Below are 21,647 nucleotides of genomic sequence, written 5' to 3' on the forward strand. Positions count from 1 at the left end.
TTTGCAGTTTCCTCCCACCTTCCACAACACGTGCTGGTAAAGGACTGACAACACTAAATTGCTCCTAGGTTACCCCTTTTCCACCAAATCAGTTCCAGGGCTGGTTCGAGGTCAGTGCTGGTGCTGGTTCACAACTCGTTCAACTTGCGAGCCAGTTGAGAACCAGTTTGCTTTTCCATAGCTCGCGGTGCTAAGGGAAGCCACGTCATTACGTCGCTGTATACGTCAGTTACGTCGCTGTATACGTCAGTTACATCGCTATGTTTGCATAAACCTTGGCACGAATATCGAAGCAAAAACAACACAGAAGAAGGGGGTGTCATGGATAAGGCACCATACCATAAATCCGGGGACCCGGGTTCGATTCCAACCCAAGGTCATTTCCCGATCCCTCCCCGTGTCTCTCTCCCGCTCATTTCCTGCCTCTACACTGTCCTATCCAATAAAGGTGAAAAAGCCCAAAAAAAATCTTTAAAAAAAACAACACGGAAGAAGCAGCAGCGGCAACAACAATAATAATGGATGACTTCGCGTTTGTACAGCTGCCGCTTCTCATCGCTTAAAAATGGCGATCTTTCGCGGTCTTGTTGTTGGTCTTAACAACTAAACCCCCCCTGCTGACGTAAGCGGTTCTTTCCTCTGGCCCAGCAAAGAGTTGGTGCTAGCCTGGAACCGGTTTTTCTGGCCCCAGAGCCAGTTCTTTGTCAGTGGAAACAGAAAACCCGGTTCCAAACTAAGCACTGGCCCCGAACCAGCCCTGGAACTGCTTTGGTGGAAAAGGGGCAGGTGTGAATGGATGTGTGCACAGTACCCTTCAATGGACTAACTCACACCCAATGTTCCTGTGATAGGCTCCAGATTTACTGCAGCCCTGATCAGGATACTGCTCTTCCTAAAGATTTATGAATGAAGGAAATCATCTGTGCAGCAAACAAGTAAACAATAAATGCTTTTTTCTAGTAGTTTTGTAGTGAGTGTAGACTATAGGTTTAAAGGAGAACTGAAGTCATTTTTAAACTTGCTTTATTTCTTATTTAACGTGTTATTTACATTTTCGGTTTTAGTAACCTTATATCGTGACTCGTACTGGCAACTAATTGCAATTAAATATTATACTTATCGGCCTATTCGGTTTTAACCATGTTGAATTTAGTTCGTTTGGTCCACGGCAGGCATCGCTTATCTGTGCGATCTTCACGAGACTTGTGCGAGACTTCGAAACGTGAAGTGTCAGCCAGGTGTCAGTGCCACCATTTTGAAAACTGTTTTCCAAATGAAATATTGCACAAAAACGAGTTTAAATGACGATTACTGCCTACTTTTGTCAAACTTTCCTGATTACTATCAAAACAAACAAAACTTCCGGCTCGATTACATCAGCATTCAAAAGAGGGCACGTGCATCTTTTGACAACGTTGACAGATGTTGGTCACTTTGATTTCCACTGTATGTTTTACTTCCGTCCTACGATGTCTCACACAGGTCTCAACGAATCTCGTTTACGGCCATTGCTTTGACATATGGACTGATATATTACATAGCATATTTCAAATACTCATAATTTTCTATAGCGGTGACAAAATAGCTAATGCATTCCTAGATTTAATAAAATGAGATAAATAGAATTTTGATAATAAAAAATTGCCTTCAGTTCTCCTTTAATGGGTAGTTCTTCAGTCACGGAATTACATTCATAGCAAAATGTGGTAACTTTTTTAGTCGCAGTACTCAGGATACTGGTATGAAATAAAAATTTCACACTGTATGGGGTATCTTTTGACCCTAAAAAAGAGCATATAAAATTGGCTGTGTTTACCTCTGAATGCAAAATCTTTTATGAGGAAAGAAAAGTCCGTAACGGAATTCTGTCAGAAAAAAATCCTGAACTTTCATTTCTTAAAATTCAAACCAAGATTTCTCTGAAGCGACATTGCTATAATTGGGGTGATGATTTATCTTGGATTCCATACAATAACACTGAGCTGACAAGTTAAGGGAAGCTTAATAATTTCATAATTTTGGCCTGTCTGCTGAAGAGTTGCACCTAATGCACTAGTTTATATCAGTGTCTAAATATGCCGTTAAGCTAACTGCTGTGTGCCGAGTTTCCCAAATGCATCGTAGCACAAAGATCATCGTTAAATGGTAGTGTGAGCAGCACAATGAACACTCTCTCTCTCTCTCTCGCCTAGTTAAGATGCCCTTAGCGTTAAGAGGCTTTTGGGAAACCCACCCCTGTTGTGATTAGATGAAGAGAAATAAAAAGGAGAAATTAGATACATATTAAGGCGAGGCGGCACGGTGTTGTAGTGGTTAGCGCTGTCGCCTCACAGCAAGAAGGTCCGGGTTCGAGCCCCGTGACCGGCGAGGGCCTTTCTGTGCGGAGTTTGCATGTTCTCCCCGTGTCCGCACGGGTTTCCTCCGGGTGCTCCGGTTTCCCCCACAGTCCAAAGACATGCAGGTTAGGTTAACTGGTGACTCTAAATTGACCGTAGGTGTGAATGTGAATGGTTGTCTGTGTCTGTGTGCCAGCCCTGTGATGACCTGGCGACTTGTCCAGGGTGTACCCCGCCTTTCGCCCGTAGTCAGCTGGGATAGGCTCCAGCTTGCCTGCGACCCTGTAGAAGGATAAAGCGGCTAGAGATAATGAGATGAGATGATATTTATGAGAATGTATTAGATTCGAACCTGTGCTGTATGAGTGACAGGTGAGTTCACTTTCGATGCCTTGCACTTACTTTGAGCAGTTTGCAGCGGATCTGGGCTGAAACCATGTGGCTGTTGCGCAGGTTTCCGACCCTGAACATGAGTGTGAGTTTTCCGTCCCGCATGGAGATGACTGCGTGCTCGCTGAACATCAGGGTCTCAGCCCTTTTCTTGGGCTGCGACATCTTAATGAACATGCAGCCTATTAGAAACGCGTCCACGATGGAGCCGAGGATGGACTGAAAGAGGAACAGAATGATGCCCTCGGGACACTTGTCCGTTATGTACCTGTAGCCGTAGCCGATCGTGGCCTCGGTCTCAATGAAGAAGAGGAAGGCTGAGGGGAAGTTGTACACGTTGGCCACGCACGGTGTGTACTTGTCATCGTGCGCTCGGCTCAGGTCTCCGCGCGCGTACGCGATCAACCACCACATGAAGGCCATGAAGAGCCACGCCACCGTGTAGGTCAGGATGAATATGAACAGGTTCCAGCGCCATTTCAGGTCCACCAGAGTGGTGAACAGGTCGGACAGGTAGCGGCTGGTTTCTCCGCCCAGGTTACCGTGCTGCACGTTACAGCGGCCGTTCTTATCCACAAAGCGCTGCCGTTTCCGCTTGCGCTCTGGAGCCGCCTGGCCGAAGCCCGAGCCGCTGGATGAAGTGGTCACTATTTGGTAATCGTCGCCAAATTTTTTCCTAAGTGCGGACATGCTAGCCTGTAGAAAAGACATTTAACTCAGGGTTACACTTCAGTATGACTTCATCAGCTTACTAAACTTACAGAGCTTCAGTGAACACTGTTGGAGTTCATTGACCATTAATGCAGGCTCTGAAAAGGTGGTGGATGAAAGGGTTAAAGCTCTGGGTTACTGATCGGAGAGTCTGGGGTTCGAGCCCCAAGCTGTCACTCAGTGCTGGGCCCTTAACCCTCTCCATTCATCAGCTGCACATAGGTGGGAAATGTCAGAAGACAATATGTGTGTCCGTGTATGTCGCACCCAGCGCTGACCTTCTAACTGAAAAGAAAGAGGGAGTGTTGAGGAAAGAAAGATAAAGCCTTACGTGTGTGTGAGCATCCGGATCTTCTGCGCCCGCAGGTCAGTCAATACAGAGCTCACAGGAAACTAAACACAAAGTCAGAACTGTGAGATCACGACGCATGTCTGTTTATTTAAAAAAAACAGATAAATAGGAGGGATTAAAACGCAAAAAGGCAAAAATGTATGACCAAGTGTGCCCAGGCGCTGGACGCAGTTTTGCCCTTGATGTTACCGCGTCGCTCATTTGCGCTAAAGGAGCTTTAATCCAGTCCAAGTTGTAAATCAGAGTTGATGCGCCTTCAGGATGCAGGTTTTCCACTCCAGTCTGAATTGTGCATCAGGAGCCCTGCTGATTTACTGCGTCGTCACTTGGGGACTCGAATCTCGGCTTTGTCTTGACTGTCTCTTCATGCGCATTTCTGGTCAGTGCGAGTGAAGCACAAAGCACGGGGTCCTCTCAAAGAGCCGCCTGCGCCCTCAATAATAATAAGTTTCCGAAGCTCCTGTTCTGTTCTTGCCCTGCTCCCAAGTCACAGCGGTTAGTTTCGTGGTCTTAGTGCCGCCTTTTTCTCTCCCCGCGCTCTCGTCCCCGCAGTTTGTGCGTTTCCTGCGCACACGCTGCTACAGGGTTGCCAGATTGAACGTTCCATTTACATTAACAAGGCAAATCTGCACGTGAATTAATACTATATTCTGATCACACACACACACACATGAAACACCTACCTGTCAAGGCTAATTTCCATCACCATACTGTAAAGCATCTCAACTGAGTAGACCGTAGCATACACTACCGTTCAAAAGTTTGGGGTCACCCATACCTCTTTTCCACCAAATCAGTTCCAGGGCTAGTTCGGGGCCAGTGCTAGTGCTGGTTCACAACTCGTTCAACTTGCGAGCCAGCTGAGAACCAGTTTGCTTTTCCATAGCTCGCGGTGCTAAGGGAAGCCACGCCATTACGTCGCTGTATACGTCAGTTACGTCACTAAGTTTGCATAAACCTTGGCGCGAATATCGAAGCAAAAACAACACGGAAGAAGCAGCAGCAACAACAACAACAATAATAATAATAATAATACAACCCTGATTCCAAAAAAGTTGGGACAAAGTACAAATTGTAAATAAAAACGGAATGCAATGATGTGGAAGTTTCAAAATTCCATATTTTATTCAGAATAGAACATAGATGACATATCAAATGTTTAAACTGAGAAAATGTATCATTTAAAGAGAAAAATTAGATGATTTTAAATTTCATGACAACAACACATCTCAAAAAAGTTGGGACAAGGCCATGTTTACCACTGTGAGACATCCCCTTTTCTCTTTACAACAGTCTGTAAACGTCTGGGGACTGAGGAGACAAGTTGCTCAAGTTTAGGGATAGGAATGTTAACCCATTCTTGTCTAATGTAGGATTCTAGTTGCTCAACTGTCTTAGGTCTTTTTTGTCGTATCTTCCGTTTTATGATGCGCCAAATGTTTTCTATGGGTGAAAGATCTGGACTGCAGGCTGGCCAGTTCAGTACCCGGACCCTTCTTCTACGCAGCCATGATGCTGTAATTGATGCAGTATGTGGTTTGGCATTGTCATGTTGGAAAATGCAAGGTCTTCCCTGAAAGAGACGTCGTCTGTATGGGAGCATATGTTGCTCTAGAACCTGGATATACCTTTCAGCATTGATGGTGTCTTTCCAGATGTGTAAGCTGCCCATGCCACACGCACTAATGCAACCCCATACCATCAGAGATGCAGGCTTCTGAACTGAGTGCTGATAACAACTCGGGTCGTCCTTCTCCTCTTTAGTCCAAATGACACAGCGTCCCTGATTTCCATAAAGAACTTCAAATTTTGATTCGTCTGACCACAACAGTTTTCCACTTTGCCACAGTCCATTTTAAATGAGCCTTGGCCCAGAGAAGACGTCTGCGCTTCTGGATCACGTTTAGATATGGCTTCTTCTTTGAACTATAGAGCTTTAGCTGGCAACAGCGGATGGCACGGTGAATTGTGTTCACAGATAATGTTCTCTGGAAATATTCCTGAGCCCATTTTGTGATTTCCAATACAGAAGCACGCCTGTATGTGATGCAGTGCCGTCTAAGGGCCCGAAGATCACGGGCACCCAGTATGGTTTTCCAGCCTTGACCCTTACGCACAGAGATTCTTCCAGATTCTCTGAATCTTTTGATGATATTATGCACTGTAGATAATGATATGTTCAAACTCTTTGCAATTTTACACTGTCGAACTCCTTTCTGATATTGCTCCACTATTTGTCGGCGCAGAATTAGGGGGATTGTTGATCCTCTTCCCATCTTTAATTCTGAGAGCCGCTGCCACTCCAAGATGCTCTTTTTATACCCAGTCATGTTAATGACCTATCGCCAATTGACCTAATGAGTTGCAATTTGGTCCTCCAGCTGTTCCTTTTTTGTACCTTTAACTTTTCCAGCCTCTTATTGCCCCTGTCCCAACTTTTTTGAGATGTGTTGCTGTCATGAAATTTCAAATGAGCCAATATTTGGCATGAAATTTCAAAATGTCTCACTTTCGACATTTGATATGTTGTCTATGTTCTATTGTGAATACAATATCAGTTTTTGAGATTTGTAAATTATTGTATTCCATTTTTATTTACAATTTGTACTTTGTCCCAACTTTTTTGGAATTGGGGTTGTAATAATAATGGATGACTTCGCGTTTGTACAGCTGCTGCTTCTCGTCGCTTCTCTTCACGGACTTGTTATTGTTGTTGGTCTTAACAACTCTGCCCCCCCACCACACCCCCACCCCCCGCTGACATAAGCGGTTCTTTCCTCTGGCCCAACAGAGAGTTTGTGCTAGCCTGGACCCGGTTTTTCTGGCCCCAGAGCCAGTTCTTTGTCAGTGGAAACAGAAAACCCGGTTCCAAACTAAGCACTGGCCCCGAACCAGCCCTGGAACTGCTTTGGTGGAAAAGGGGCTCCAGACAATTTTGTTGTTTTCCATGAAAAGTCACACTTTTATTTACCACCATAAGTTGTAAAATGAATAGAAAATATAGTCAAGACATTTTTCTGGCCATTTTGAGCATTTAATCGACCCCACAAATGTGATGCTCCAGAAACTCAATCTGCTCAAAGGAAGGTCAGTTTTATAGCTTCTCTAAAGAGCTAAACTGTTTTCAGCTGTGCTAACATGATTGTACAAGGGTTTTCTAATCATCCATTAGCCTTCTGAGGCAATGAGCAAACACACTGTACCATTAGAACACTGGAGTGAGAGTTGCTGGAAATGGGCCTCTATACACCTATGGAGATATTGCACCAAAAACCAGACATTTAGTAGAATTTAGCTAGAATAGTCATTTACCACATTAGCAATGTATAGAGTGTATTTCTGATTAGTTTAAAGTGATCTTCATTGAAAAGAACAGTGCTTTTCTTTCAAAAATAAGGAAATTTCAAAGTGACCCCAAAGTTTTGAACAGTAATGTATCTGGCAAACCCTGTAATGTATGGGGTTTTGCGTAGAGAGCCATCTATGTGGCTGTGGAAGGGAGTAAATTTTAGGGCACAGATGAACATTTTGCTCATTCAAAAGAACATTGATCACTGGTGTTTTACTCATTCAGATAGCTTAAATCATTTTCTACAGTGCTTGTAACATAATTTTATGTATATGTCATGACACCCTATAAGGGTGTTTTTCCATCACACACTGTCTATTTATAGCTCAGCCAAAAACATCAAATATAATTTTCTCATCAAAGGAGAAGAATAGCCGGCCACCTGCCTTACCTGCCTAATTTGATTTGTGTTGACAGTCTGATTTAGCAAAGGCCTTGGGAAGAGAAGTGCACTTTGAAGAATCTCTTTCTGTAAATGGATAAGCCCTCTGGCTCTTATCTCTGCCAAACAGATAGGCAATAAAATACACTGATGGACTTTAACAGGAGATTATTTGTAATATGTGACTGACTTTCGAACGCAGAAACGCAAACTATATTTTTTGCAGGCACTTACAATATAGTTGTGCCTTCGATTAAATAATGCTTGATGCATGTACATTATGACCTCCATGCGACTGTCTTGGAAGGGACAATCTTGAAAATGGAGAACAGCTTAGCTATACACATGTTTAAGGACACCAGCCCTATCATGAAATCCTATTTTTTTTGTTTTGTTTTGTTTAAACAAAAAGCCACAAAAGAACAGGAGCATGGAGATGACACACAGGAGCCTCTTCATGCAGACTTTTAACAGCTAATCAGTGAGACATCTTTGTGTCTAAGGACTCAGAAAGGCAGAGTGATTTCTGCCTTTTTGTGTCTCCCCGGTTACTCTGTCTTAGAGGAAGACTGCTTTTATTTCCATTGTTATAAAGAAGAGCTCTTATAATTTGCATGATAACAGGTTTCATCTGGACACTCTTATCTAGGGAAGAAGTCTAATCTAGTGACATGAGCGTACACGTTTGCATCACTCAATAGCTTTAAAGTACATTTAGTCTATATAGCAAGTACGTTAATATATTACATTGCACTGCAGATGACATTTAATAATTTGTGAAGATGCTGAATTCCCTGCTATGAGTATCTTATTCGTTCATTTGTTCATCTTATTTGGCATATATCTTTGAGAGAGTGACTTACAGAAGTACTTTGTAGTTTCCATTGAAAGACCTCAGCATATACTCATGCTCGTTGTCATCGTCGGCCATCCATCACTAGCGATGATAACTGCTTCATTAGGATGTGCAGAAATGCAGATAGGCTGCGAGGGCTGCACCAGAGCAACAGAGTCACCCGCAGCAGCGGCATGAATGGCCAGGCTGAGCCGCTATGGAATGTCTGGCCTCGTGAGCTCTCACATACTATTCTCCTCTCCTAATGAAGTGCCTTGCACAGTAAGGTAAGACAAACAATGTCGTGTCCCCATCGTGTTGTCTTTCTGGACCTCCAGACCTGATGCCAAGTGGTGCACAAAAGTGTCACAGACCTGACGGGTATGGAAGTTGCCCACAGTGACAACTGATTTGCCGAGTGATACCATCCGTTGGCCATTTGAGTGGCTCTTCTGCATGCCATCTGGTGGTGTGCCATTGACCCTGTTGGGTTCATCTGCCACATTGCACCAAAATACACCCTGCTGCCAGCGCCTTATTGGTGACGTACTATTTAACTCATAGCTGGAACCCAGACAGGTGCTACCACTCCGGATCAGAGTGGACCTGGGAGCAATGGTGATTAAGGGGTAACTCCACTTTCCCCAATACTGAAGTCCTCCCAGACCCGAGACTCACCACCGGTTGCAGTTTAAAGTCATACCCAAGATTATGCTATCCTCTATCTCGTGCTAGTACAAATAGGTCAGGATCTGAGAATACCATTAGGCTGAAACCCCATTAAATGTTCAACAAACTATGGTTCATAATTTTTAAAATAACTCATAATTGGTCATTTTGTGCTGATCAAGCTGATCACTGATTATTTAATGATCAGAATTTAGTATGTCAGCATAATTAATTAAGGTACCCGATGTTTACACTGTAGTAGGTAAGAAAAAAAACACATGCATTCTCAACAGGATTATTTAATATTCTTTTTTAAAAAACTGTACACAAATCTCAATTTTCTGAAGCATATACGTCTTGGCAGAGATATTTTCCACCCAATTTGGCAAATGTTTACTCAGCTTGGCCTTGGGCAGATCAATAAGAGGCAGCAGGCAGCTTTACATCACTCTCCATTTAAAATGCTCCTGTGAGCATGGCCCACCCGAGGTCTTTTTCAGTCATTATAGGGCTACATCTCCTTTCCACAGACTTGCTCTCCAGTTGTCAGTGACATCAGTGCAGAGGTGTAAAAGTATAAGACCATGGCAATAATCCAGCACTAGTACAACAGAAAACTGAATTTATAAAATAATATTTGGTGTACTACAAAGTTATAGTCAAAAATGTTGACTCAACAGCCTGGCCTTCAGACACATAACAAATTTGTAACACACTCGTGTTTTGTATGAACATTTGGACACAAATTGCTATTTTAAACTTAACTGATTCATATTGCGTTTCACAACAGTTTATTAAATGCTGATTGTTTCGCAGCAGTTCTGCTTCTTGTGCTCATAAGTGAGCTTTTGTCTCTGATTATTTACAGTTTTATACAACTCTTATTATTTTTAGAGCTGTATTACATGTAATGTAAATTCAGACAACCACTTGTAATTCTGTTTTCTTTTGCCAAAAACATGACACTGGGTCATGCTGTAAATGGCTACCTTTGCAGAAGCATCCAATTAAGAGTTTTACAGATTCAACAATCTCGGTTGTTCTTGTTTAATGTCATACTACTTTCCCGGTAGGCTGGCCAGGTCTTGAGAAACCATCATTGTTCGATTAATGAGTGTCGGGTGAGACAGGGTCACTTTGAGTGGTGCTCTCATGCTCATTAACAAAGACACAAAGCTCTGATCTTTGCTTCAGTCTCAACTAATAGCACAGTTAAAAAACACATTCTGCTTGCTGCAGACTCAGCTGAATGACTTTAGATACATGTAGGTTCATAATGAGACACTGAAATATCTTAAGGCAGTAGTTCTTAAAGTGGGTTCCAGGGACCCCCAGGGTTCTGTGAAGCAGAGCCAAAGTGGTCTGTAATTTTCCATTTATTCACAGAAGGTGGTGAAATCTTCATGTTCCTACTATTATCAAAGTTATTGGATTTATTATTCAGTTCTTATAGTTAGTAGCTCATGTGGCTGATCACGTGAATTAAGTCAAAGCTCAAGTACTCAAAAATAAATTGTTGTATAAATAATGTCAACTAGAATATAATGTGTTCTGTCAGTGGAAGTTCAGGAACAGAAAGTTCTATGGCTTTAATACCTAGATAAAATGTTATCATAAACATTTAAATAAAGTTCTTATTAAATAAAATCTGTGCAGAGGGGTCCATGGAATCTATTTAGGAGCACCTGACTTTGAGAACCCCTGTGTAACACTCTCGCAGTTCAGGAGAAATGAGGAAATGGGAGCTAGGCTTATGGACAACTCAAGGTGCATTTTATTCTCATTTACTTCCACTTTTCAGTGATTTTATTTCACTCTGTGCACCCTAAGCACACACATGGTATTGGGCTGCTCAGCTCTCTGTCTCCCTCTGGATACTGGCTTCTCCCTGCAACACACAAAAGAAACACACAAAAAACCACCAGCACTCAGGTGAGATGCATCACTTGAGACCCCCCTCCCCCTGTAATCCACCACCACCATCTGTGTCCCCATCCTCCTCATTCTCCGTGTCCCCCTAACCTGGAACTGACATAGATGGCCCATGGACTACCTCCTCAGCTAGTGCAGTGCAGGAAGCCACCCTTGTATTAGGATTGTAGGAACCATCCACAAGCATTTCCCTCACTAATGCCTGAAACCCCTTTCCCAATTTGTCCCCAGAATTAGTGGATGGGTGAGGTGAGGACTAACCGCTGCCTCTACACTATGCTTTTCACCCTGGAATTTAATTATGACAGGCAGATACTCATGAACGTACCCCCACTTTCACCAGTCATACATTCCCCAATGCCACACACTGAATTAGGTTTTGATGGACTGTGGTCTGATTGCACCCTGAGTCCACCAAGGCCTGATGTATACACCCTTGAATACTCACTGCCACGCAGTATGTTCCTGCTTGATTGGTAGAGGCCCAAGACACAACAGGAATGTGGATCAGAATCCCCGTTTCCTTAAGGGGACGCTGATCCTGGAAATGTGCACCTTTCCCACTGCACCTGCAGACCTGCCTAGGGTTTGTCCCAGTTCTGGTGAGCACAGATGCTTCCACCTGTGGAGAGAGAGAAGGAATTAGGGAAAGCATTGGCATGGAGGCACAAGAGGGTAAGGAAAAACAGCAAGGGACACAGGTTTGGGGAGCTGGCTTTGAGGGAATTGGTCACCTTTCTGTGGCACAGGAACGGGGAAGGGCAGGGAGGCTCAGGGGAAGGGCAAGGGAAGGGCAAGAGGTGAGGTGGGACAGGATGAGGCGAGGCAGGATGGGGGCGCCTGCTTCCGGAAATGCAGGTTGGCAGCTGGGAGCTGTTGGACTGCAAGCAGTGATTCCCCTGACAAGAGGTGGACCTCCCACTGCAAGGTTGGCCACACACATGCTTGTGCGGTATGTTCAAACATGCCTTAGGGTCATTTTGTGGACCCATCTTGATGAGTAGAATGTGGGGTGGGACCACAGCATCCATGTGAGAGGCTGCTGGAGTACCCGATGGCTGGACCAGGCTCCAGATCACCTGCTAGTCCTCTGTCTGGACCTGGAGCAGAGCCCAGAAGTGCTGCTCCTGCTCTGCACACACCATGACACAGCTTGTGACAACTCAAGGTGCATTTTATTTTCACTTAGTTCCACTTTTCAGCAATTTTATTTTACTCTATGCACTCTAAGCACTAGGGAAGGACAACTGCTTAGCGTGCATAGAGTAAAATAAAACTCTATGTTTATTTTACTCTATAGTAAGTAAATAAAAATGGATTTACTTATTATAGAGTAAAATAAAAATAGAGTTTTATTTTGCCCTATGTTGATCAGTGGAGGCCCAAGGCGCACGCAAACATGGCACTGGGCTGCTCAGCTTTCTCTTTTTCTTTCTCTCTCTCTCTCTCTGTGTCTCTGGTTACTGGTTTCTCTCCACAAACACACACAAAGGACACAAACAGACAAACCATCAACAATCCCACACACGCTACCTGCTGGTTTAACCCACCTCCTCTCCATCTACAGCTGATGCTCAACCATGCCTCTGCTGCCACACCCTGATCAAATAAACATTTTTTACATGCAGATTTTTGCTTTTTATACCATTTTTTACTGGATTGTCAGTGTGTGTTTTCAGAAAAAAGTGATGAAGACTACTGGATACATTCCCTGTTTAGTAACATGTACCCAAAGGGCCTGATTGTGGTTAATTGGGAAGGATTTTTAAGTGTTGTGGACAAGTGCCCTGAGCTTAGGGGCGTAAACTTTCATCTCACTGTATTGGTCCTTGGTAGCACCTGAGAACAGATAAATAGAGTGTGTTTCTGAGCAGTGGCATATGTTTTACAACATCCATCCATCCATCCATCCATCTATCTATCTATCTATCTATCTATCTATCTATCTATGGTCCGCTTTCAGTGACTACGTTTACATGCACATCCAAATCGAGCTGCTGTAGGTAATCGAGCTGAAGGTCCCAGCAGGGTGCCAGAGAAATCCAATCCTACATGCACACAATGAAATCGGGCTATTGTGTGAGGTGCATTGTGCACCCGAGCCACAGGTGGCGCTACACGCCCCATCGTGTTGGTACACTTCCGGTTGTCGTCATGAAGAAGAGCTATTCAAGAGTGTAAACAAAGTTATCAGTTCCGTGTTCTCCACTGCGCGTTTTTCTCCCGTCCATGAATTTTAATATATTCAACTCCTTAAGCTGAATGAGCATGAACTCTGTCTCCTCATTGCTCCAGAAGTGCACGTTTCTGCTTGCCTGTGGCAGTGGGGGCGTGCTCAAGCGCCGGTCTGTGACAGGAGGGCGGAGCCAGGGAAGGTGAGTGGCAGAATCACTTCACCTGACGGTAATTAACCTGTGTTTGTGTGTCTTCCCAGTAACCGCGCCCTATTTAAGGAGGCAGAGGGAGAGCAGAGAGGACAGCTCATCCCGGGACTAGAACACAGCGCGCGCGCACGAGTGTGTGTGTGTGTGTGTGTGTGTGTGTGTGTTTTTCTCTCAAGAATAAAAGTAGGCTGTTAAACTGAAAAGTCTGACAATAAAAAGCCTATTAGTACCAGAAGCTTTGTCCTGCCATCCTCTGTGCTCCACCCACACTTCAGAGAGCTCTACATTGCCATTTTCTCTTCTTCGTTTGTTCCTCCTGACCTCTTCTGCTGCTCGCTACTACTGTTGTCATGCCGACCGAGGCTGTTGTGTTTCCTGCTTGTGGTCTCGTCACTCGTCACTTCCGGAAGTAGCTCGACAACTAGCTCGATAGGGTATACATGCACAAAGTAGCTCGGCAGAAATCGCATAAACTAGGTCGTGTAGCTCGATTCCGAGAAATCAAGTTCGGTTCAATTTCAGCCGAATTAAGGTGTATACATGGCATTTTGAACTTCGATTTCAGTCGAGAAACGGCAGAAATTCGATTCTCTCTATGTGCATGTAAACGTAGTGAGTAAGAACTATGATAACTGACCCCTCAGCCATAGTTCCTACAGAGTGCTGATCTTAACTGTGAACTATTACCTCTCTGAAAATCCTTAAATTAATTAATGAATTTAGAATCTAACTTGAGTGTCTCTGAATGCTTAGGGGAAGGTTAAGAGCTTAAAAATATATATATTTACTTAGAATGGGAATGAATCTGCTTTGCACATCAATACTAATAAGAGTTTAAAAAAAAATCAAGAACCTGCTTGAGTCTGTAAGTAAAGATTGTGTTGTGCTGCAGGGATTCATCTGAAAGGAATCGATTTTTCTGACCATAAGTACAAATGATAGGTAAGTACTGTATTTCATGTTCTCAGCTTACTTTTTCCATTCATCAAACAACAATTTTACAGCATTTCCAAAATCCTCTGCTTTCTGTATGATGTACTGTTTACACACTGCTAACAGAGACATTGATGTCAGCATGCACCCTATTCAACAAAAAATAGCGTATGATATTAGATTGGGGGACATGATCTGATTTATTAATTTACTCACAGAGACAAAGGATCAAGGATATGCAGTCATTTAGCTGCAATTCTACAGAAATGTTGTAAAGGGTCAGCAAGCACATCTCTTGTGAGTATTGTTTCTTCTTTCCCGTTGAATCCTCAATCCTTAATCACTCTCATTAGAGTTATTGCATGAGTTCGATCACCTTCATAATAACGTTCGAAAAGGTCGATTACAGTCCTTTTAGCTGTCTCTCGAAAACTGATTTGTTTATTTGACACAATGGTTATTAGAGAGATGTTAGGTTCCACTGTTTTGCTGCAGGAGTATTGATTACCAATAACGGCTTGTAGGAGATACTGATGATTTCCATCTTCAGAGGTGAAATACAAAAAAAATCCTTAATTCCATCAATTTTGTGTTTCTGCAGTGAAAGATTTTCCCTTGTGAGTAAGGCAGACGAGAAAACCCATCTGTTCAGTAACATAACAGAGTGAGAGCTGGATAATGATCAGTCTTTGACAAGTGAATCCATCAAATATCACCTCATGGCCAGCTGGACAGGCAGAATATGTTCTAACAATATCCACAATTATTTCATTTTAATGATTTCTGCTTGCAGTTCCCTTGTTTTTCTTGCCTTTCTGGTGAGTGAGCATAATAACATTATGGCATATGGAGTTAGTCAGGCTTGGTAATTGATGGTGTCTATGTTTTTCATCTGTTGGGCACATCTACTGTGTATACTTCTTTGTACTGAAAAAAGAAGAGAAGATAGAGTTTCATTTAGTCCTTGAAATGAAATTGTCATTAAGGTACCATTTTAAAATAAAATTTTCAGTCATCAGGATAATGAGTTGATTTGACTAGGTATAATTGTGAACCAGATATCTTGAAAAAAAACTGTTAGGTTCTGTTTTTCTTTAAATATTGCATTAATGCGCAATCAACATGGTCATGAATGTGTGCTTTCAACCACAATTTCCAACACTAGTCACTGATGTCTTTCTAAATCCAAATGTCACTGTCTGTATTGAAACAGTCAGTTGAGCATATTTTATGAGTGAAGCTCTTGCACCTGAGCCCCAATAATGAACTCAGTGAATTCAAAATCACTTAGATCTTTTTCTTCTTTCCATTTTGATCCAAATTTGAGGTCACCTGGGCCTGTCTGCCATTTTACACTGTACATACTGTAAAGCATAGTAAAATGTTAGTTGTTTAATTTTATCATGCAGTACATTGGTCTTGAAGCATCTGCACTCTTTATGCTTCTCCATTCATTTATACATATGCACTCCTTTACAGATTAAGAAAAATAATTATATCAAGTATTTTACTAGACACATTTTTACAATAAAATATGAGTTTGGCTAGTATATTCATTCCAAGATGAAGAAAATTAACTGCTCTTTACAGTGATCTATGTACAGTGAAATATGAAGTTTGTGAGCCCTTTAGAATTTTCTATATTTCTGCATAAATATGACCTAAAACATCATCAGATTTTTACACAAGCCATAAAAGTAGATAAAGAGAACCCAGTTAAACAGATGAGACAAAAATATTGTACTTAGTCATTTATTTATTGAGGAAAATAATCCAATATTAGCCTACCAGAGGCTCCAACTTGGGAAATTGCAAAGAGGGAGATAATCCCTCTCTGCGAGTAGCTCGGATATATGAATGAATGATTCACCACATTTTGTGTCAATTAAATCTTAGTAATAGTAACGGATCTAGATAAATCCAGTGACTATAGACCAAACTGTAATATGCCTAAAGTCAGTGTTAATGTCAATAATGACTATTATAAATTGCCAATGGTAGACCCTCTGATGAGCCCTGTGATGACCTGGCGACTTGTCCAGGGTATACCCCGCCTTTCACCCGTAGTCAGCTGGGATAGGCTCCAGCTTGCCTGCGACCCTGTAGAACAGGATAAAGCGGCTAGAGATAATGAGATGAGATGAGATGAGACCCTCTGATGATAATGTTCTAATAATATTCTAAGTTAGTAAAAGTCAGACAAGTTCGTTGGACTCTAATGTCTGGTCTGGTGATCTAACCTTGTCAGATATATGGTCGTCTTGCTGCCGTCCAAAATAGTCCGCCATGTGTCCCTGGCAGAGGCGATTCTAGAGTCTGTTGTGGCCCCAAGCAAAAATTTCCAGGGGGCCCTTCTGACCAGTGTTCATCACCAATATGCAGGGTCGCTGACAGCTTTAGCTGGGCCCGGGACAAAATGCTCTGAATGGGCCCCCCCTAACAACCCCCCCAGGGCCAACCCACACACACACCCACCTCTCTTATCCCAGTCTCTACTCACTCCAACCCTTAAATGACAGGTATTCAAAAACCATTCAACCGGTCAACAACCATTTCATTTTAGCATTTCAACATTTTTACAGTTTTAACATTTCCTTAGTCTGCAACTATTCAGGTGTGAAATGCAATGCGCCGGACTTTTGTTGTGCGTGCGTGCGTACTGTCCAGTGTGAAAAGCAGAGAAGAACACACCGCTCTAGAAACGGCGGGATATGATTGCGGGCTAATGTGAATATTCTTAGCTTCAATCAGATATATGAAACACAATGTTATTAAGCCGTTGTGGTTATGAAATGATTCAATGCCCTGTGCGTTTGATATGGTGTTCAGTGTGACTTGCTCTCCCCTCGTTTGTAACATGAATTGCATGCCATGCGTGCCTTGGTTGGGGTTACTTTACGGGGCTGGAAAAAGTTGGCTGTGTCTTACCCAGTGATGGGAATAAAGGCATTAGAAATAAACGGCGTTACTAACGGCGTTACTTTTTTTAGTAACGAGTAATCTAACTAATTACTTTTTACATCGTTATAACGCCATTCCCGTTACTTACAATAAAATACTATGTGTTATTTTATTAAAGCTGTTCTCATCTGGCACGCTGCTCGTTCAGCCTTTCTTTACTCTGCTTTCGTGTGGGGCGGGGAGATGCGAGACAACGGCACAGTAAGCCAATCAGAGTAGATTTGGACAACATACGTAGGTAGGCCACGCCTACTGCACTACTGCGCGCTCTTTCAATCAGAAGACAGCGATGGCGAGCGGTCAGCCCAGCACTGCGCTTTCACATTGGAAATACAGCCATTACTTTTCATTACTTGAAATAAAAGGCAAGAGTGTTTACGTGCAATGCACATTATGTCGAGGAACAAAGCGTTTGTCCTCGTCAGTGGCCAGTAATTAGTAACATAATTTTAATAACTACAAAAATATATTACATTTGATAGATGTCTTATCTCACATTGTCCCACAAAAATATTAATATAGTGTAGATAACATTACTAATTGGTTCTGTTAAGTGTCCATTTCAGTCATTAAACACATTTAACAGTCACTTTTATTATGATTACACTAATTGAATTTGATTTTTTTTGAGGGGGAACAAAATGTAACGGAATAATTACTTTCCCTGGTAATTAGTTACTTTTATGAAAAGTAACTCCGTTACTAACTCAGTTACTTTTTGGGAAAAGTAACTAGTAACTATAACTAATTACTTTTTGAAAGTAACGTGCCCAACATTGGTCTTACCTGGCTCAGCTGCCCCACTGCCTTTGCTAGTACCTGCTGCATCATCCGAATCTTTTTTAAAATATTTATGCAGTGAGCCCCTGAGTCTCTTGGTTTCTTCCTCTCTTTTTCTCTTTTCTTTTCTGTGCTCCTGACTTGTGTATGTTGGCAAATGGCACGCACGCTGATTGTCGAAGTGCTATGATCGAACGATGTCATTTTTTCCCCCTTAATCAAAGAGTCAGACCAAACCATTTTTGCATTAGGGGTGGTAGGGGGTTCTTGACGCCTTTTTCAAAGACAATAAAGGCAAAAGATCTAGAAATCATTTAATGAATGCAAATATAGCACATTTCTCCCCCAAATCAACACATTTTGAAATGAAATAAAATAATCGCAACTTCATGAGAGCCCAGTTCTGCCCCCCCCCCCCATTCCTGGGCCGGGGACAACATACCCGTTTGTCCCCCCCTGTCGGCGGGCCTGCCAATATGTTATAAATAATCTGACACCAACGAAAAATGTATGAAACCTGTAGGTGCAATTAGTAATTAAGTGATCAATCTCATTAAATCAGTCTCATTAAGTCATTAAATCACTCATTGAATCAGTCTCATTAATTAATACCATTAATTTTGGTGCTTAATAATAAATTACCAAACAGCTAAATTATGGTATATTCCAAATTATTATGATCACTTACCATATTACATAACTCATATGCACCTTGGAATTCTTTGAGGTTGGGCACTTCAAAAATATTGGTACACAAATAAACACACAGTTTCAATAATAACTGAATTTATTATAACAATGATAAAAATGAATAATGTCAGTTGAAATATATATACTGTGTGTGTGTTTGTGTGTGTGTGTGTGTGTGTGTGTGTGTGTGTGTGTGTGTGTGAGTGAGAGAGAGAGGCCTTATGACCACGTGTTTCTAAGTACAGCAAGAGAGTTAGCTTTGGTTGCTAATTGAGATGTGTTGGCCATGTCTGGAGACACAGATTAGCCTTGTGTCGCTAGCTAAGACAAAGGAATGCTAGCTAAGATGTGTTTGTGAGGCCTGTCTGTGTGGCCTGAACAAAAGAGTTAGCATGGATTGCTAGCTAAGGTGTGTTTGTGTGTGGCCACGTGGCCTGACAAAGAGTTAGCCTGTGTGTGGCCTAAACAAAGGTTAGCCTAGCTTGCTAACGAGACAAAGGAATTAGCCGTGTGTTTAGCTAAGGTGTGTTGCGAGGCCAACTTCTAAGCAACTGAAGGCCTCTCTCACATTGGCTAATGTTAATGTTCATGAGTCCACCATCAGGAGAACAACAATGGTATGCCTAGCAAGGTTGCAAGGAGAAAGCCACTGCTCTCCAAAAAGAACATTGCTGCTCGTCTGCAGTTTGTTAAAGATCATGTGGACAAGCCAGAAGGCTATTGGAAAAATGTTTTGTGGATGGAAGAGACCAAAATAGAACTTTTTGGTTTAAATGAGAAGCGTTATGTTTGGAGAAAGGAAAACACTGCATTCCAGCATAAGAACCTTATCCCATCTGTGAAACATGGTGGTGCTAATATCATGGTTTGGGCCCGTTTTGCTGCATCTGGGCCAGGACGGCTTGCCATCATTGATGGAACAATGAATTCTGAATTATACCAGCAAATTCTAAAGGAAAATGTCAGGACATCTGTCCATGAACTGAATCTCAAGAGAAGGTGGGTCAGGCAGCAAGACAACGACCCTAAGCACACAAGTCATTCTACCAAAGAATGGTTAAAGAAGAATAATGTTTTGGAATGGCCAAGTCAAAGTCCTGACCTTAATCCAATCGAAATGTTGTGGAAGGACCAGAAGCGAGCAGTTCATGTGAGGAAACCCACCAACATCCCAGAGTTGAAGCTGTTCTGTACGAAAGAATGGACTAAAATTCCTCCAAGCCGGTGTGCAGGACTGATCAACAGTTACCTGAAATGTTTAGTTGCAGTTATTGCTGCACAAGGGGGTCACACCAGATACTGAAAGCAAAGGTTCACTTACTTTTGCCACTCACAGATATGTAATATTGGATAATTTTCGTCAATAAATAAATGACCAAGTATAATATTTTTGTCTCATTTGTTTAACTGGGTTCTCTTTATCTACTTTTAGGATTTGTGTGAAAATCTGATGATGTTTTAGGCAATATTTATGCAGAAATATAGAAAATTCTAAAGGGTTCACAAACTTTCAAGCACCACTGTATGTCATAGCTAATTATGCATGAGGCTTTGAACCGGAAGTGGGCCATGTTGGAGGATATACACAAATTCATGCAGTACACATTTACTATAGATAGAAGATATGTTCGAGAGGTTGTTACGCTCAAGAATTCCTTTTATTTCTTCACTATGCCGACTCTTTGTGTTGTAATTGGATGCAGACACAACTCTATTGGAGACAAGGGGACTTATAAGTTCTTTAGAATTCCAGCAATTTTAAATAATCAAGGAGAAAAAACAGAGTTGTCCACAGAGCGTAGACATCAGTGGCTGTCCAACGTAAACCAGGCTGATCTAAGCAATGAGAAAGCAAAAACCACGAGTCTACAGTGAGCATTTTATCAATGGTAAGTGCTACGAACTAGTTATTAATGAAAGATCGCAATATATAAGAAATACTGGATCATTTAATAGCCTGGTTGTGCAGAAACTTGCCGCTGTTAAACGTGACAAAGCTGTGATCATCGAGTGTGTGAGCCGACAGTCAAAGGCTTCTACAATTATTTCATTTTAAAAAGAGCTGTATATAATTTTTGATGACACTGCTTTTATGTTGCTTTTTCCTTCCATTCAAGAAACCAGTTGATCTCTATAATTTCATGGATCCAGACTGGGCTCCAACACAAAATATAGGCCACAACAAAATCAAAGATGGTACTAAAGCGGTAGCTTGAAATGCTAGGCTTACAGAGCACATAAAGAAACGCAAAATTATTGAAGAATCTTCCCAAATGATCACAGATTCCATCGAACAAGATTCATGTCAATCTACTACCTCAAATACTGCAGCCTCCTCGCCCAGTGAGTGCTCTTTTATAACTAAATATGTAGTGTGTTAGATACCTATCTTTTGAAGCAGTCAAAATGATTATTTTTAAAATAGATTTGAGAAATGACTACAAGCTTCTAAATGTAACTCCTCTTGGAAGGGCCATCCAGTGAGTTTAAATAAGTCAAATAAGTTACGTTATCACTTGTTATGGTGTTTACAGATGTTAGATTGTTTGATTGTATATCCTCCAACATGGCGACAGTCAATGACACAAGCAGTTTTGGTCACGTGGTTGATACCACATCAGAAATGATAGGACATTACATTTCATCTAACACAAAACTGAAATCGCAAAATCAATAGTATGAAATACACACCAGATTGCTAATTCTGGTGTATGCTGCTCAAATTAGCATGAGATTACACTATAAGAGAACTTCTGAGCTATTCTAAGGTTTAAATGTTGTTTATTTAGAGTAGTTATGGACTTGGAGATTTGTTGTATATTAATCATAACTTAAAGTGATTGAGCTTTTATGACAGCACCTCTCTCTCTCTCTCTCTCTCGACATGGCACTATTTTGATTCAGCAGTGTGTGGTCCTATTTCTGCCTGAACACGGTATAATT

The 21,647-nt window shown here is 41.9% G+C and overlaps 1 protein-coding gene across 1 annotated transcript in view; it reads right to left on the minus strand.

Annotated features, from left to right (window-relative positions):
* The window catches only part of kcnj3a (potassium inwardly rectifying channel subfamily J member 3a), a 77,759-nt gene extending 73,927 nt beyond the window's left edge, over window positions 1-3,832 (minus strand). The window contains exons 1-2 of the mRNA XM_060929971.1: window positions 3,769-3,832; window positions 2,739-3,422 (exon numbers count right to left, since the gene is read on the minus strand). Of these exons, the coding sequence (XP_060785954.1) occupies window positions 2,739-3,416 (678 nt within the window). The 5' untranslated portion in view covers window positions 3,417-3,422; window positions 3,769-3,832. The remainder of the gene's footprint in view (window positions 1-2,738; window positions 3,423-3,768) is intronic.
* Window positions 3,833-21,647: the final 17,815 nt, after the last annotated feature.

Source organism: Neoarius graeffei, chromosome 9 (genome assembly GCF_027579695.1).
Source record: "Neoarius graeffei isolate fNeoGra1 chromosome 9, fNeoGra1.pri, whole genome shotgun sequence".
Lineage (NCBI taxonomy): Eukaryota > Metazoa > Chordata > Actinopteri > Siluriformes > Ariidae > Neoarius > Neoarius graeffei.